This window comes from Elaeis guineensis, chromosome 16, assembly GCF_000442705.2.
Source record: "Elaeis guineensis isolate ETL-2024a chromosome 16, EG11, whole genome shotgun sequence".
NCBI lineage: Eukaryota > Viridiplantae > Streptophyta > Magnoliopsida > Arecales > Arecaceae > Elaeis > Elaeis guineensis.
This window is the reverse complement of record NC_026008.2, coordinates 41031772-41047932: the sequence shown is the minus strand read 5'-3', so window position 1 is coordinate 41047932 and position 16161 is coordinate 41031772. Positions and strand designations below refer to the sequence as shown.

The following is a 16161-nucleotide window of genomic DNA, read 5'->3' as shown; positions in this document are numbered from 1 at the left end:
ACTAAAAGCCTAGACATATTCTAGATAGAAATAATAGCTACGTTAACATATTTTTCCTACTAACCCCTTGTTTTATAGTTCAACATCATTGCACTAATTTATATATGATACCCTCTTGCTTCATTATCCTCTAGAGAATTCTATAGAATTGGTTAAATTCGATCGAAGCTTCAACCTTCAAAGCTAGCTTTCCGATCAGATTTCCCTTATTCTCATCCTTTTTTTTTTTTTAACGTAAAATTATACGTTTTGTGTTTGAAGACCTGGAACAGTTGGCATCAGGCCTGAGACTCTGGGCAACAACTTCAGCTCTTTTCTGCAACCCGAGAACCAGGTTGGCATGGACCTAAACGACACTAAATTTGTTTTGGATCTGTCGTAGGACTTGCACCCAAATATTAAAGTCACCAAATTTTCACCAACTAAGGTGAACCTTTGTGCAAAAAACCGGTTCAAGTTTAAGCCGGACCGATCGGTCGAATCTTAAGTCACACATTTCTGCCGCCTCCAGTCTACATACACACAAACGCGGGAGTCCACCATAAGAAATGCGTGAAATATATTCGCATTCCATCATCCCAATTGAACCGTTCTCTCTCTACAAACCATAACGAGGTTCTAAATTGGCAACATAAATCCCTCACCTTTAACGGTAGCAGGAAAACCTCTGCCACCCACTGGCCCTTATTTCCGTAACGGCCGTCCCTGCACCCATTTAAGATTTAACTCTCCACTCACTCTTTGCAAACATCTTAACAGCCATCATACTGGCACGTAAACTTGTCAATCGAGACGTGAACGTACGTAAGTTATGATCCCTAGACACCATTTTTGATGGATTTTTTTTTTCTTTTTTTGGATGGTGTACATCCCCTATCCCCCATCCCCTATTCGCTTTTCTCCTTCAAAGATGAAAGGAAGTTCTAGGCTATGAGGCGTCAAAGTTGACGGTCTTTAACAGCGGAGCCACTCAAAATTACGTAAATGCAATTTAAGCTGGTGTTAAAGGCGAAGGGGTTTCAGGTAATCTAAAATTGGTCAGGGGTTAACATGTAAAAGAAAACACCGCTAAAAAGAAAGTAGTTTACCACCCATTCCCTGAAGGCTGAAACCCCGTCCCTGCCTCGGCTCTGATCGCCTCCGTTCCAACTCTATAATCTATTCTATTCCAAAGACCAACACCGATGCCAAAAAAGCCATGTCCGAGCCCTCCAACACCGCCCCCTTAGAACTTCTGGAGCATCCCCACCCCCACCACCCCCATCACCACCCACGGCCGCCGGCGTACTCTCCGTCTTCCTCCTCCGCCGCCCTGGCCCGCGACTACCGCAAGGGAAACTGGACCCTCCACGAGACCCTCATTCTAATCACCGCCAAGCGCCTCGACGACGAGCGCCGTGCCGGCGGTGGCAGTTCCGCATCCGGCGGCGCCGCCCCCCGCTCCGCGGAGCAGCGGTGGAAGTGGGTCGAGAACTATTGCTGGAACAACGGCTGCCTCCGGAGTCAGAACCAGTGCAACGACAAGTGGGACAACCTCCTTCGCGATTACAAGAAGGTCCGCAACTACGAGGCCCGCGCCACGGCTACCGCCGGCGGCGGCACCGCCGGAGACCGGCCCTCCTACTGGGCCATGGAGCGGCACGAGCGGAAGGAGCGCAACCTCCCAACCAACCTTGCAGCCGAGGTCTTCGAGGCCCTCACCGACGTCCTCAGCCGCCGGGCAGCCCGCCGCGGCGGTGCCGGTGCCGCAGTCTCCACCCCCGGCTCCTCTCGCGCTCTTCCTCCGCCGCCGGCGCCGCCTCCTCCCCCCGCGCTCACCCCGCCATCCCAGCCCCAGCCGCCCGCGGTCACCCCTACTCCAACGCCGCCCCCGCCACCTCCACCGGCGCGAGCCTCCGTTTCCGGTATGGTGGGAAGAATTAATGCACGTAATTATTATATCCATAAGTATATTCCTTTTAATAAATATAAAACCTCCATTTTAGCTCTTTATGGGACATTTTACGGATAAAAAATAGCTAAAAAGGCTCTCTCAAGCGTGGGGTTCATGAATCGCTTCTGGGGTTCCCAAGATTAAAAAGGTTGCATGGGACAAAAATCACAATCCTTCCTGTGATACGCGTATCCTCTTTCTCTCTCTCTCTAAAGACTATAATATAATACCTGTTTTAGTTTTAACTGCTAAAAATATAATAATAATATCTGACCTATGAAAGCTGTTATGTTGCATGCATCTGCGTTCATATATTGTTTAAAAAAAAATAAAATGGATTCATTCCAATACTATATTTAATTTGCCTATCGTACCGCCCAAAGTTTTCACTTTCCGCCATCTAATTTCTTTTATAATAAAAAGCTATCGCTTCTCACACATATGTGGCCACTTCCCAAAATATAAAGTTCGAAAAAGTATAGAAAAGGGCTTTATTTTATATATATAAAAAGCTTATATTCTAACACGTAGCCTAAAAGTTGCCAACTTTGTGTTTACGACACTAAACAAATTGGTTTCCATGTTAATAAACATATTTAAGTTTGCGAGCCAAAAGAAAACCCTTTTCTATACTTTTTCGATACTTATATATATATACACGTAGAATTTTAAGTTATATATATATTTTTTGTTTTTATTTTATATATTGGGTTTTCATGCTGATAGTGGAGATGACGGAAACGTCGGGGTCGTCGGAGAACGAGGGGCTGGAACCGGAGGCGAAGCGGCGGAGGCTCCGGCGACTAGGGTCGAGCGTCGAGCGGAGCGCGACGGTGCTGGCGAGGACGCTGCTGGCGTGCGAGGAGAAGCGGGAGCAGCGCCACCGCGAGATGGTGGAGCTCGAGGAGCGCCGCCTCCGGCTGGAGGAGGAGCGGACGGAGATGCGCCGCCAGGGATTCGCCGGCCTCATCTCCGCCGTCAACAACCTCTCCGGCGCCATCCACGCTCTCGTCTCCGACCACCGCAACGGCGACGGCAGGTAAAACCGAACCGACCCGCACGACGACCGAACCAAACCGGCTATACCAACTTATTTGCTTCTTGGTTTGGGATGTAAATAAGGGCCTAAAATGATGGTATTGTTATTTTTTCCGTGCTATTATCCATTATTTTTTTGTATTTTTCCCTTCTATTTCGTACCACAATCAGGTGGTAGGGCCCTATTTCATTGATGCATGTGGTAATTTAATGACTAAAATGACCTTATTTTTCAGTAAATTTACAACTGTAACCGGACAGTCCGCTTCTAGCACAAAGTGGGACGGTTAGGATTTGTAGGGCCATGGGATGGACGGTTGTGCTTCTTTCGGCCATGTTGTCCGGCTGCCCAACTTTTGGGCCCACTCGTCGTACGGACCTGATCGATGGGCCTGGGCCGTTCTCTTCTCCACTAAAATTGCGTCTCTCGAGTACATTTCCTCCCCTGTTGTAATAGAAGTTCTCCTGTTCTCCCCCCGTCGGTCAAAGTATGTGGGCCCCAGGAGTCAGCCTTTCTAAATGACAAAACTACCCTCGAACCATACGGAGAACCACAGGAACACCTGCATATCTTTTGTCGGCTTCCCCTCTCTTCCGTTTTGTCCCTTCTCGGACGGAGGGGCATTTTCGTCAAATACGATCATTGATAGGCTGTTGCGGGTCTCGTTTGTTTTCTCGCAATGCTTCCCAACCATTCCACCCAATTTACTACACCCCCAATCACACTTTCTTGTGGGGCCCGAAGAGTTGTCGGATGGTCACGATTCGGGGGTGGAGGTTTTAGGTGGAAACAGGAGGCGGGTTAGAAAAGGCACTGACAGAGGATGCCAGTCTTGGCTGGCCGATCAGAGCAGTGGTCAAATCGGTTTGACCGGCGTCTGCGAGATCCCACCGTGACCGGATCTATTCGTTTTCCGGAAATGCCCTCCATCTTTTTTAAATGACGGTTTCGTCCTCCTTCGTTCGGCATGCCGTTCCCAGCACCGACACCCACGGCCCTGATCGCGCCCGTAACGGCTTCATTGACGGCGGAACCGGTGTCGGTAGATGTAACGGAGATGTTGAGCATTCTCTGTCACTGTGAAGCTACTGGCTGGAGCACTATTACTGTTGATACAATTAGGATACTCCATTCATCGTGGCGCTGGTATCTCAATGATAGCCCACGTATCCCTGTTAAGGGGTACCAAAACAGCACTGTCACATGGGCTCTCAGGACTATGTCGAAGGAATTCCAGAATTCTTTATCTGCTGGACGATAAATTCCCAGCTCTAGTTCTCCACTACATAATTTTAATAATTTCAGAACGTATAAGCCGTTATTTTTAAATAACTCCGCAACATCTGAGGGAAGAAATGATGCGCATTCTTCAGACGACAGTTACTCATCTTCATCTATACATTTCGAGTTCTCTGAATTCTTTAAATAAGTGAATATTTATTTTGCATGCCACCTCTCGGAGATAAACTCTATATAAACTGGATTCATCTCTCCTACCAAACTCTTAACATCTCGGAGCGCACCGAAATATCCTATGTACCATCCAGGATTCGCTAGACCTCCGTACTTCATCTTTCCATTTGTATTTCCATTCACCTCATATTCAGCTCTGCTCCTTGCAAAATTTATCTTGAAAACTTAGATATCTTCTGCTTGCTTTCATAGGAGACTAATTTAAGCATCAGATAGTCTGTCGCCGAAAATCTTTGGCGTAAGAATTCTTTCTATCTTTGGTGGTTTTATAGGATCCGGTTCATGGGATTGATCAAAACTAAGTTCTGACTCTTGCGTTTCTCAAAGATCTCGACTAGCTTTTTGAAGACCACTCTATTCCTTCTCTCTGGCTCCAACTCAGCGGTCTAAGTCAGATGATCTTTCCGACAGCAACAACTGTGTTGCGGCCAATCGCCTCGTCGCCCGATCGCCGGGAAGCGTGCACCTGCAAAAAGAAGTCCGCACTGACCGGAGGCGGCTCCGACGGGGACCCTCCGACGGTCAAGTCAGAGAGGTGACTGGGCAACAGTGAAATGCAGACAGAGAGCTCTGAGAAAGAGAGAGGGAGAGAGAGAGGAGCGAGCCTGCGTATGTGGGAGAGACGGGCGGATCGACCTTTTGCACTGTTGCCTTCCCCGGTATATATAATGGAGCTAGGTATGGCGCCGTCATTAATGGCGCGGACAAGCGAGGAACTGTCAACTCACTGTGGGCTGTCAGAGCCGTCGTGAAAACGTCATGTCGCCGTGCGGCCGTCTAATCACCAGGGTTGACCCGGCCCTCGGCGGGACAATGCCCCTAGGTAACTGTGCCGCATGTCCGTGTCAGAGCTGACAACGTCTGGCGGCTGTACGGCGGTTGGAGGAGTCAGCCGACCCTAGGTCGGCAGCCAGCGGAGTGGCGTCGGGTTCCTCCGGTCGGTCGGCGAGCTTTATGTAAGTCGGGCCTCAGGCCCCCCGGGTTCAGTCGGTCGGGATGGATACGTCCGACATACCCCAAGTCGGCGATTAGCGCTGGTGGCTCCCGTCAGTCGGTCGCCCCGACCGACGATCGGTCGGCCTATCGGCCAGTCGGAGTCGTCCAACGGGGGTGGTCAGGCCGCCAGGCGGTCGGACGGTCGGGCCGTCCAGTCGGTCGGGCCCTCCGGTCGGTCGGGCCCTCCGATCGGTCGGGCCCTCCAGCAGTCGGTCGGGCCCCCTGGTCGGTCGGGCCCTCCGGCAGTCGGTCGGTCAGCGGGTATCCCCCAACAGTTGCCCCCCTCCACTCCCAAGTCGGGTGGTGGACTGGCCGAGGCTTCCATTCGGGCAGCAATCCCGGACGACTGGGAGTGGATTTGTCGCATGTGTAGATCCGGCCGTACTGTCGGATGATCCGATGTCAGACGCCTCATGAATGCCCAGCGATCCGGACGTCCAGTCGACGTCAGAGGTCACGTCGGCGTCAGGTGTCAGACGCCACGTCTTGCCGTCGTCAGTCGTCACGTCGGTGTCAGAAGATCGGGCGCCGGACGATACAGCGTCAGTCGATCGGATATTCGGCGCCGATCGCGGAAGAGAAGGCCGCTGCCAGGCATCCCATCGGGAACGCGAACCGGCGCGGGCGCGTGAATGCGGGGGCCGCGCCCCGCGTGCCGCGTGTCAAGGTGGTTGGCCGGCGCCCCCTCCGGCATTTAACGCGGGCGGTGCGGCCGTCCCGGGGCGGGGCGCGCCGAATCTTCCGCCAACCGGTGGGCGCCACGCGTCGCGCATCTGCAGGTCTTCGGTCGGCGCGGAAGGATCTCGGCCGTCGGTCGGCCCTATATATATAGGACCTCCCGGACCCTGACCCACATTTGCAACATTTCGCTGGGGAAACTCTGTCCGGGCGATTTTTCAGTCGTCGCGGGCAGAGCTCTTCTTCGCCTGCGGAGGGTCCATCCGGATCCGGTTCGTGGTCCTCCTTCCCCTTCTTCCTTCCTTTCTTCTCTTTCTCCTCTTTCGGTCCCTGCATAATGACCAGGAAACCGACTCAGGGAGCTCGGTCGGGGAACCCGACCGACGACTCCCGATCGGCTCCGGAAGATGAGGCCTCCTCGCTTTCGGGGCCGAACGTCGATCAGCTTCGGGAGCACTATCGCATCCCGGAGCAGTTTCGGCTCTCTGCTCCAGGGGCCGGCGGTCGGGTCAACAACCCTCCGCCTGGCGATCTGGCGCTGTACGTTGAAGACCTTCGCGCGGGTCTTCGACTTCTGATTCCGGAGTTCGTCCGGAATCTGCTTGATTACTACGGACTCTGTCCGGCGCAACTGGCGCCGAACTCTGTTCGGCTAATCACCAACCCCCCGCGTTTCCCTCTTCCGGGCCTTCTTTGTGCTCCGACCCACCCTAAAGCCCGAGGGTGGTGGCTCTTCAACCTCCGGAAGGGTCTTGCCTTCATAACTGGTCTTCCATCGTCCATTCATGGATGGAAGAACCAGTTTTTCTTTGTTTCCTCTTCCTCTTCTTGGGGCTTTCCTTCTCGTTGGGGTACACCCCGAACAGAGGCCAACGAAAACAGTCGGGTGGATGCGGACGACCGGGAGGACTTCCACCGACTGAAGGACATGTCGGTACCGAAGCAGAGGGAGCTTGTTACCGAACAAGCTCTCTATGACGCCGGCTTGAGTCTGGTCCCCCGAATAGGTATCGCCCGATCCTCCGGCTTTTCTTTTTGTCCATCTTTTGGTCGGCCTTTGGTCCAGCCATTAACTCTTTTGTCGGTATTGCAGGGACACCACCGAGGATGAGGCCGACTGATGCCGAGATTCGGCAGTTCGCCAAGAGGAAGAGGCCTGCATCGGGGGCCGGCCCTTCGCGTCCTGTAAAAAGCCAACCCCAGCCCCGCCGATCGTCGAGTCGTCGGCAACCGACCGGTCGGAGCCGGTCATAGCTCTCGCGGCTCCGGCGGTCCAAGTCGAGGAGGGGCCGACTGAAGAGCGGCCGAAGGAGTATCGGTGTCTTCGCCTGTGCGGGTGGAGCCGGATGACGTTCGGGAAACCGAACATCGTCCGGCGGCATCCGTCGGCGCAACAGGGGGCGCCGGATCAAACTCCAGCGTCCCGTCGCTGCAGTCCCGTCGGTCGGGGCAGCTGATCGGGGGAAAGCCCCGATGGAGCCCGCGAGGAGGATAGGTCGGGGGGCCGGTCGATGCCCCCAAGCGCCTACTACCCCGAGGGTGAGTCAGCGTTGGCCGACCACGATCTTGCGAGGAGGTTGTGCCAAGGAATCCTCCTCCCAACCGACGTGGGGTTGCTGCGAACTCGGCAGGTGTCCGAGATGTTATCTCGGTTTTACCCGACAATGGTCGAGGTAAGCTTCGGGTCCTCCCTTCCTTAGAGATTTTCCTTAGGAATTTTTGCTTATCATGCGATTCTGACGAAGTTTTTGATCGGCAGCTGATTTTCACAATGTCCGAACTTGAGGCCGGGTACCGAAGGTTCGACAACGTTCGGGCAGCCTTCAAGGAGAGGTCGGCGGCGGCCGAAGCTGAGAGGGCGATGTTGGCCGAACAACTCCTGCAGTCGGCCGACCGGGAGGCCAAGTTAGTCGACGAGGTCTCCCGGCTTGGGTCCGAACTGCAGTCGGCCAAGAAGGAGGCCAAGCACAAAGGTCGGGCCGTACGCCGCCTTCGACGCGAACGGGATGGTGCAACTGCCGAACTCAAAGGGGAACGCGAGCAACTCCGGGCCAGCCTGGAGAAGCTCGCGGAAGCCGAAGAGGAGCTGTCCATTGCCCAGATCGACGCCGAAATGGCGAAGGTCGAGGCGGAGTCAGCGAGGGAGGAGCTCGCCCGAGCTGAGGACGAGGCAATGTCGGCGAGAGAGTCGGCCGAACGGGAGGTGGAGGACTTCGGTCCTCCGACCGATACCGGGAGGAGATGCTCGAATCAGGCTTCGCCTCATACCGGGTCGGGTTCGAGGATGGTCGGGACGCCGTCCATGCCTTGTACCCGGAGGTGGACGTCAGCCGCGTCGTCCCGCCGTTCGTCAAGGAAGGAGCCGAAGAAGAAGGAACGGAAGAGATGGCCGACCAGCCGTCGGGAGGCGTCATCGTGGTGGAGGAAGCCGTCCCGGAGCAGGTGCCGATCGAAGTTCCTTTATCGACCGAAGCCCATCCCTCGGCGGCCGACCAAGCGTCGCTTATGGCCGAGACGCCGATCATCCCCGATCCTCCGTCGGTCGAAGAGATCGACCAGGACGGGTGATCGGCCCTGCCGACCATCTTTATTTTTGTCTTTTTGAAAATACATGTAATCGGGCTTCGTCCCGACTCTGTAATTTCCTTTTATCAACGAATGAAATTTTCTTCTTTTCCTTCTTGTTTGTAATGCCGACCATTGCTGCGATGTCGAACTTTAGTTGCTAACTTAAGTAAGCCACTAACTCACGTGAGTCGGTAGGACTCCGACAACTTGCATAGCCCTGAAAGCGGAATGGGTCCCGACTTTAGGTCGGCTTCGGGTAGTCGAAGTTGTCAGTCGGGTCCATCTGTTGAGTCGGAAGCCGACCGAACCTGCCAAGGTTCGGCAGCCGGACTTCCGTAGATGCACTTAGTCGATCATCGTCCGGCGCAGTGTCGGGGGTACGATAGTAAGTCGGGTCCCCATGCTCTTGCGTCGGGTTTCATGTCGTTTGACAGACGGTGGCAAGCCGAGTGTCGTTCAGCCGGCCGTAGGTCGGTCGGCCAGTCGTATGTGCGACCAAGGTCGCGTCGTGTGATAGACGGTGGTAAGCCGAATATCCCTCGACCGGCCGCAGCCTGGTCGGAAGTCGCGGCAATAGCCGCGTGGGCTTTTAGCCTTTCTTCGGTCGGGGCCCGATCGGCCAGTCGGCCGATGGATTCTGCCCGAAAATTCGATCGTAGAAGGAGTATGAACTCCCGTTGCAACAGCTGCATCGGCCTTTGTCAGGGGCGGATGTGTTGCCGAAAGTCGAAGGAGTGTAACTCCCGTTTATAAGAGTCCGTCGGCCCTTGTGAAGGTCCGACGAGTCATCGAAGGAGTATTGACTCCCGTCATCGTAGATGCATCGGTCCGTGTAAGGGGCCGATGTGTCGTCGGTGCCAGGTCCGCGTCGATGCGTCGGGGCTGAGCGCCGATCAGTAGTCGAAGAGTTAGAACTCCGATTTTTCAAACTGAACTTGTATTCCGACAATTGAATTACAGAATTCACTGGTAATACAGCTTCAAGTTGTCGGCGTTCCAAGTCCGGAGAATGGGTTTCCCCTCAAGGGTCTCCAGCCGGTAGGCCCTCGGCCCGAAGGTGTCAGCAACCTTGTAGGGTCCTTCCCAGTTGGGAGTCAGCTTCCCTTGGTCCAAGGGCTTCGACACTTCTGCCTTCCTCAAGACTAGGTCGCCAGGCTTAAAGAGCTTTGGTCTGACCTTGGCGTTGTAATACCGGGCGACCCTCTGTCGGTATGATGCCATTCGGATTTGAGCCTCATCTCGCAGTTCGGGGAGAAGGTCTAGGTCGGCCCTCCGGCTTTCGGAGTTGTCCGGCTCGCGGTACTGCTCGACCCTTGAAGATGGCAGGCCAATCTCGAGCGGGATCATAGCTTCTGTCCCGTAGGCCAAACTGAACGGCGACTCTCCGGTCGGGACGCGGGGGGTCGTTCGGTAAGCCCACAGGACGGAGCCCAGCTCGTCGACCCAGAGACCTTTGGCTTCGTTCAGTCGGGTCTTGAGTCCATGGAGCAAGGTTCGGTTCGTCACCTCAACCTCACCGTTGGACTGTGGGTGCCCGACTGAAGTTAGTCGGTGACGGATGCGGAACCTGGCGCAGAAGTCTTTGAAGTCTTGGTTGTCGAATTGCCGTCCGTTGTCGGTGATGATGGTGTGAGGCAATCCGAACCTGAAGATGATGGACTTTTGGACGAAGTCCTCCATCTTCCGCTCAGTGATCTGCGCCAAGGGCTCGGCCTCGACCCACTTCGTGTAGTCGATGGCGACAACGATGAACTTCCTCTGGCCCGACGTCGGTGGGAAGGGGCCGAGAATATCGACTCCCCACTGAGCGAAGGGCCACGGAGCGACAATGGGAACGATTTGGCTGGCCGGCTGGCGCTGAATATTGGCATACTTCTGGCATGGCTCGCACCTTCGGACCAACTCTGTCGCATCCCTCTTCATGGTCGGCCAGTAGTAGCCCTGTCGCAAGACCTTGAAGGCTAAGGACTTACCCCCCAAGTGATTCCCATAAATTCCTTCGTGAACCTCTCGGAGAGCGTAGTCGGCGTCGGTCGGTCCCAAGCACCTGAGCAGAGGGAGGGAGAACGACCTCTTGTAGAGTCGGCCGTCCATGATCACATATTGCGACGCCGACCATCGGAGTCGCTTGGCCTCCGCGAGATCTTCGGGACTGGTCCCGTCGGACAAGTACTGGACGATCGGGTCCATCCAACTTGGTTCGGACGTTAGCTGCTGTACTTCTTCGACCCGATCGATGCTCGACTGCTGGAGGTTTTCGACAAACGTCCGACCCAAAGAATCATAGGCCGATGTTGCCAATCTGGAGAGAGCATCGGCACGGGCGTTCTCCGTCCTGGGGATGTGGGAGATCTCGAAATACTCGAGGCGGGCCACGAGATCCTTTACCTTCTGAAGATACTTGATCATGGTCGGATCTCGCACCTCGAAGTCGCCCTTGACCTGCCCCACGATCAGCTGAGAGTCGGAGAATGCCCGGAGGCTGTCGATGCCCAGCTCCTTCGCCATCCTCAAGCCCGCGAGGAGTGCCTCATATTCGGCTTGATTGTTGGAGGCCTTGAAGTCGAACCGGAGGGCGTATTCGGTGACTACCCCATCCGAATTCGTGAGCAGGAGCCCGGCCCCGCTTCCCTGAGCGTTCGAGGCTCCGTCGATGTGGAGTACCCAGGTGGAGATCGGGTCTGGCTCAGAGACCGAATCTCGTCCCGGGCCTTTAGCTCCCGACCATTGGTCGGTCATCGGGCATTCGGCGATGAAGTCGGCCAAGACCTGCGCCTTTAAGGCAGGCCTCGGCCGGTACTGGATGTCGAACTCGCTAAGCTTCATCGCCCACTTAGCGAGTCATCCGGATGTGTCGGGTCGGCGCAGTATGGCCCTCAGGGGCCGGTTGGTGAGTACCACGATGGCGTGGGCCTGAAAGTATGGTCGGAGCCGTTGCGCGGAGACGGTCAGGGCGAAAACCATCTTTTCTGTCTTCGAGTATCTGGCTTCGACGTCGTGGAGCACTTTGCTGGCATAGTAGATGGGCTGATGAGTCCGACACTCATTTTCCCGAACGAGCACCGAGCTGATCTCCTCAGAAGATGTGGCCAAGTAGAGATACAAGGTCTCCCCGACCTGCGGCTTTACGAGCAGCGGCGGGGAAGCCAAGTACCTTTTCAGGTCTTCAAAGGCCAGTTCGCACTCATCCGACCAAGAAAAATCGTTCGCCTGGCGCAGGGTCTTGAAGAACGGGAGGCACCTTTCAGCTGATCGGGAAATGAATCGGCTAAGAGCGACGATTCTTTTGTTCAGCTGTTGGACCTCCTTCTTGGTGTTCGGATGACGCATGTCGAGGATTGCCTTTATCTTCTCAGGGTTGGCCTCGATCCCTCTCTGAGAAACGAGGAATCCGAGGAACTTCCCGGAGGTCACTCCGAAAGCACATTTGGTCGGGTTGAGCTTCATTCGGTGTCGTCGAAGGGTGCGGAAGGTCTCCTCGAGATCCTGAACATGGTCCGAGATCTGCGTGCTCTTCACCAGCATGTCGTCCACGTACACCTCCATGTTACGCCCGATCTGGTCTTTGAAGACCTTATTGACGAGTCGCTGGTAAGTGGCGCCGGCGTTCTTCAATCCGAAGGGCATCACCCGATAACAGTAGAGGCCCTTGGGAGTGACGAACGCGGTGTGCTCCTCGTCTTCAGGTGCCATCCGGATCTGGTTGTACCCGGCAAATGCGTCCATGAAGCTGAGCAGTCGAAATCCGGACGTCGCATCCACCAACTGGTCGATCTTCGGGAGTGGGAAGCTATCCTTCGGGCAGGCTCGGTTGAGGTCGGTATAGTCGATGCAGATCCTCCATTTCCCGTTGGCTTTCTTGACCATGACGACATTGGCGAGCCAGTCGGGATACGTGGATTCCCGAATGAAGCCTGCTTCGAGCAGCTTGTCTACTTCTTCATCGATGGCCTTCTGCCTTTCTGGGGCGAAGGACCTTTTCTTCTGCCTCACCGGCTTCATTGTCGGGTCGATGTTGAGTCGGTGAGTAATTATTTCTGGAGGGATGCCCGACATATCTGCTGCCGACCAAGCGAATATGTCGGCGTTGGCCGTCAGCAGTTCCGCCAGTCGGTGGCGTTCGGTGTCGGGCAATTGAGACCCGACCCAAACTTTTCTGTCGGGATTTTCTCCTATCGGGATCGCCTCGAGCTGCTCGGCCGGCGAACCCCGTTCTTCCTCCTCCCGTTGATCCAGTTTGTCGATTGTCAGGGGATCCTTTGTCTCGTCGTTTTGAGCGGAGATTTGGAAGCATCGTCGGGCGAGCTGTTGATCTCCGCGCATCTCCCCGACTTCGTTTTTGATCGGGAATCGAACAAGGAGATGGTACGTCGAGACGATCGCCCTGAGGGCGTTCAATCCGGGTCGCCCGAGTATGGCGTTGTAGGCCGAAGGAACTTGGACGACCGCGAAAATGAGGGAGACCGTGCTTTGCCGTGGTTCGGTACCGACCGTCACGGGCAGGGTGATTTCTCCTTCTGTCGTGACGGTGTCTCCGGCAAAGCCGATCAAGGGCGTGGAGACCCTCCTAAGTCGGTCAGTTGACAGTCGCATTCGGGAGAAGGTCGAGTAAAACAAAACATTTGTCGAACTTCCATTATCAACAAAAATTCGTTTTACATCATAATTGGCTATCGTCGCCGACACAACAACAGCGTCGTCGTGGGGAGTCTGGATGCCCCGAACGTCGTCTTCTGAGAAGGTGATTACGTCGTCCGGGCGCGGCTTTTTCGTCGGCTCCCCCTCTGTAGACGTCCCCGGTCCCAGCCGCTTGGAGATCATGTTGATGACTCCAGCCGTCGGCTGGTTAGTCGGCGCCTCTTCAGTCGGCTGGGGGCGTCGATCGACAGTCGGTCGGGTCGGCGGACCCTTTCGAAATTTGCCGAGATACCCCCGGCGGATGAGATTTTCGATCTCATCCTTCAACTGGATGCATCGCTCGGTGTCGTGGCCGTGGCTCCGATGGAACCGGCAGTACTTCCGATGGTCGAGGCCCTTTGCCTTCAGAGGCGGAGGCCGTCGCAGGTATTCTTCCCCCTCGATCTCCATCAGGATCTGCGCACGGGGAGCGGAGAGAGGAGTATAGGAGTCATACCTGGGACGCGCCGGCCTCGGAGTCTGTCGGCGGGGTGATTTTTGGATCTGTCGGGGTGGAGAAAGCCGACTATTGGCCGGGGGCCTGCTTGGTTCGGCGGGACCCCGACCTTTTCTCCGCTTCTCCTTCGGACCTCTGGGCTCGACCAAGCGTCGGTCGGACGCTCCTTCGTCCGCGCGCATATACTTGTATGCGCGCTCCAGTAGCTCCGCATATGTTCGGGGGAGGGTCTTGTCCAGAGAATAAGTAAATCGGGACGACCTCAGGCCCCGCTTCATGGCTGAAACCGCCATGTCTTCGTTGAGGTCCCGGACCTCGAGCGTGGCCGCGTTGAATCGCGCCACGAAGTGTCGGAGCGTCTCGTTTTCCCCCTGCTTAAGGGAGAAAAGGCTATCCGACGTTCGCGGCGGCTTTCGGCTAGTGCTGAAATGGGCCACGAACGAGTGCTCGAGCTGCGCGAAGGAATGGATACTGCCCGATCGAAGACCGGAGTACCAAGTCCTGGCAGCCTTGCGGAGCGTCGCGGGGAAGCCGATGCAGAAAAGAGCGTCGGTTGCCCCTTGAATCGTCATGAGAGCTTTGTAGCTCTCGAGGTGGTCGACTGGGTCGGTGGAGCCGTCGTATGGCTCCACGTTCGGCATTTTGAACCGACTGGGAATCGGCTCGTCGAGGACCAGTCGGGAGAGAGGCTGGGTGGTCTGGAAGTCGACGTCGTTCGAAGACTTCTGGCCGTCCATCTGCAGTTGGGCGAGTCGGCGGTCGATTTCCTCGAACCGTCGCTCGTAGTCGTCCGCTCGTCGATGCTGGGAGACCCCAGGGGTGGAGCCTCCAGAAGATTCTGAGAGAGAGGCCGACGGTGTGCGTGGTCGCTTCTCCTTCCTTGCCCGTTCCAACGGGGAAGGAGAGGGCCGCTGGGACCGTCGGTCGTCGCGCCGTGATCGCCCCTCCTCCTCTCCGTGGGAGCGCTGTTGGGAGCGCTCGCATGGAGGCGACAGGGGTCGGCGCGGCCGTCGGCGGCTGCTCCTGGAAGGCATAGGTCGGGCCGCCGGTTGTTGCTGGAGGCTTTTGACTGCGTCGGTCAGTACGGTCATCTGCCGTACGATGGCCGCAATCTGGGCCTCCGTGGTCACTGCAGGGCGCGGAGAGCTAGGCTCCGCCGCCGGTGGGGGCGGGGAGGCCTCTTCCCGGCGGGAAGAACGCCTCGCCGACCCAGTGACTCTCGATCGTTGAGCTCTTGTCTTTGTCATGCTGTCCCCTACCTGGCGCGCCAATCTGTTGCGGCCAATCGCCTCGTCGCCCGATCGCCGGGAAGCGTGCACCTGTAAAAGAAAGTCCGCACTGACCGGAGGCGGCTCCGGCGGGGACCCTCCGACGGTCAAGTCAGAGAGGTGACTGGGCAACAGTGAAATGCAGACAGAGAGCTCTGAGAAAGAGAGAGGGAGAGAGAGAGGAGCGAGCCTGCGTATGTGGGAGAGACGGGCGGATCGACCTTTTGCACTGTTGCCTTCCCCGGTATATATAATGGAGCTAGGTATGGCACCGTCATTAATGGCGCGGACAAGCGAGGAACTGTCAACTCACTGTGGGCTGTCAGAGCCGCCGTGAAAACGTCATGTCGCCGTGCGGCCGTCTAATCACCAGGGTTGACCCGGCCCTCGGCGGGACAATGCCCCTAGGTAACTGTGTCGCATGTCCGTGTCAGAGCTGACAACGTCTGGCGGCTGTACGGTGGTTGGAGGAGTCAGCCGACCCTAGGTCGGCAGCCAGCGGAGTGGCGTCGGGTTCCTCCGGTCGGTCGGCGAGCTTTATGTAAGTCGGGCCTCAGGCCCCCCGGGTTCAGTCGGTCGGGATGGATACGCCCGACATATCCCAAGTCGGCGATTAGCGCTGGTGGCTCCCGTCAGTCGGTCGCCCCGACCGACGATCGGTCGGCCTATCGGCCAGTCGGAGTCGTCCAACGGGGGTGGTCAAGCCGCCAGGCGGTCGGACGGTCGGGCCGTCCAGTCGGTCGGGCCCTCCGGTCGGTCGGGCCCTCCAGCAGTCGGTCGGGCCCTCTGGTCGGTCGGGCCCTCCGGCAGTCGGTCGGTCAGCGGGTATCCCCCAACAACCGGCTTAGTGTGATTTGGCTTTAGCATCGTCTGAGTGTAGTTTAACACAGCATAAGAACGTAAATAAGTTGGTCCAATGAAAAAATTGATTGATTTTTTTTTTACCTATTAAAGGACGGACTTTTTAATTCAGATGGAGCTGAGATTCTCCGAGTCGTGCTTGTTTAATTTGGAGGGCCTAGTTTGCGGTCCAAGCATTGGCACAGACGCAGGTGACGGAACAAGAGGGATC

At 56.1% G+C, this 16161-nt stretch overlaps 1 protein-coding gene across 1 annotated transcript; it reads left to right on the top strand.

The window, feature by feature from the left end:
- Positions 1 to 1125: 1125 nt before the first annotated feature.
- On the top strand, positions 1126 to 3158 carry LOC105059202 (uncharacterized). The gene is made up of 2 exons (XM_073249985.1): positions 1126 to 1904; positions 2660 to 3158. Exons 1-2 carry the CDS (start codon positions 1199 to 1201, stop codon positions 2974 to 2976), a joined length of 1023 nt encoding a protein of 340 aa, XP_073106086.1. The 5' UTR covers positions 1126 to 1198; the 3' UTR covers positions 2977 to 3158.
- Positions 3159 to 16161: the final 13003 nt, after the last annotated feature.

Coding starts and splice junctions, on each gene's coding strand:
- LOC105059202 (XM_073249985.1), top strand. CDS start 1,199: ATGTCCGAGCCCTCCAACACCGCCCCCTTAGAACTTCTGGAGCATCCC. Junction 1,905..2,659: donor GGCGCGAGCCTCCGTTTCCG/GTATGGTGGGAA, acceptor TCATGCTGATAG/TGGAGATGACGGAAACGTCG.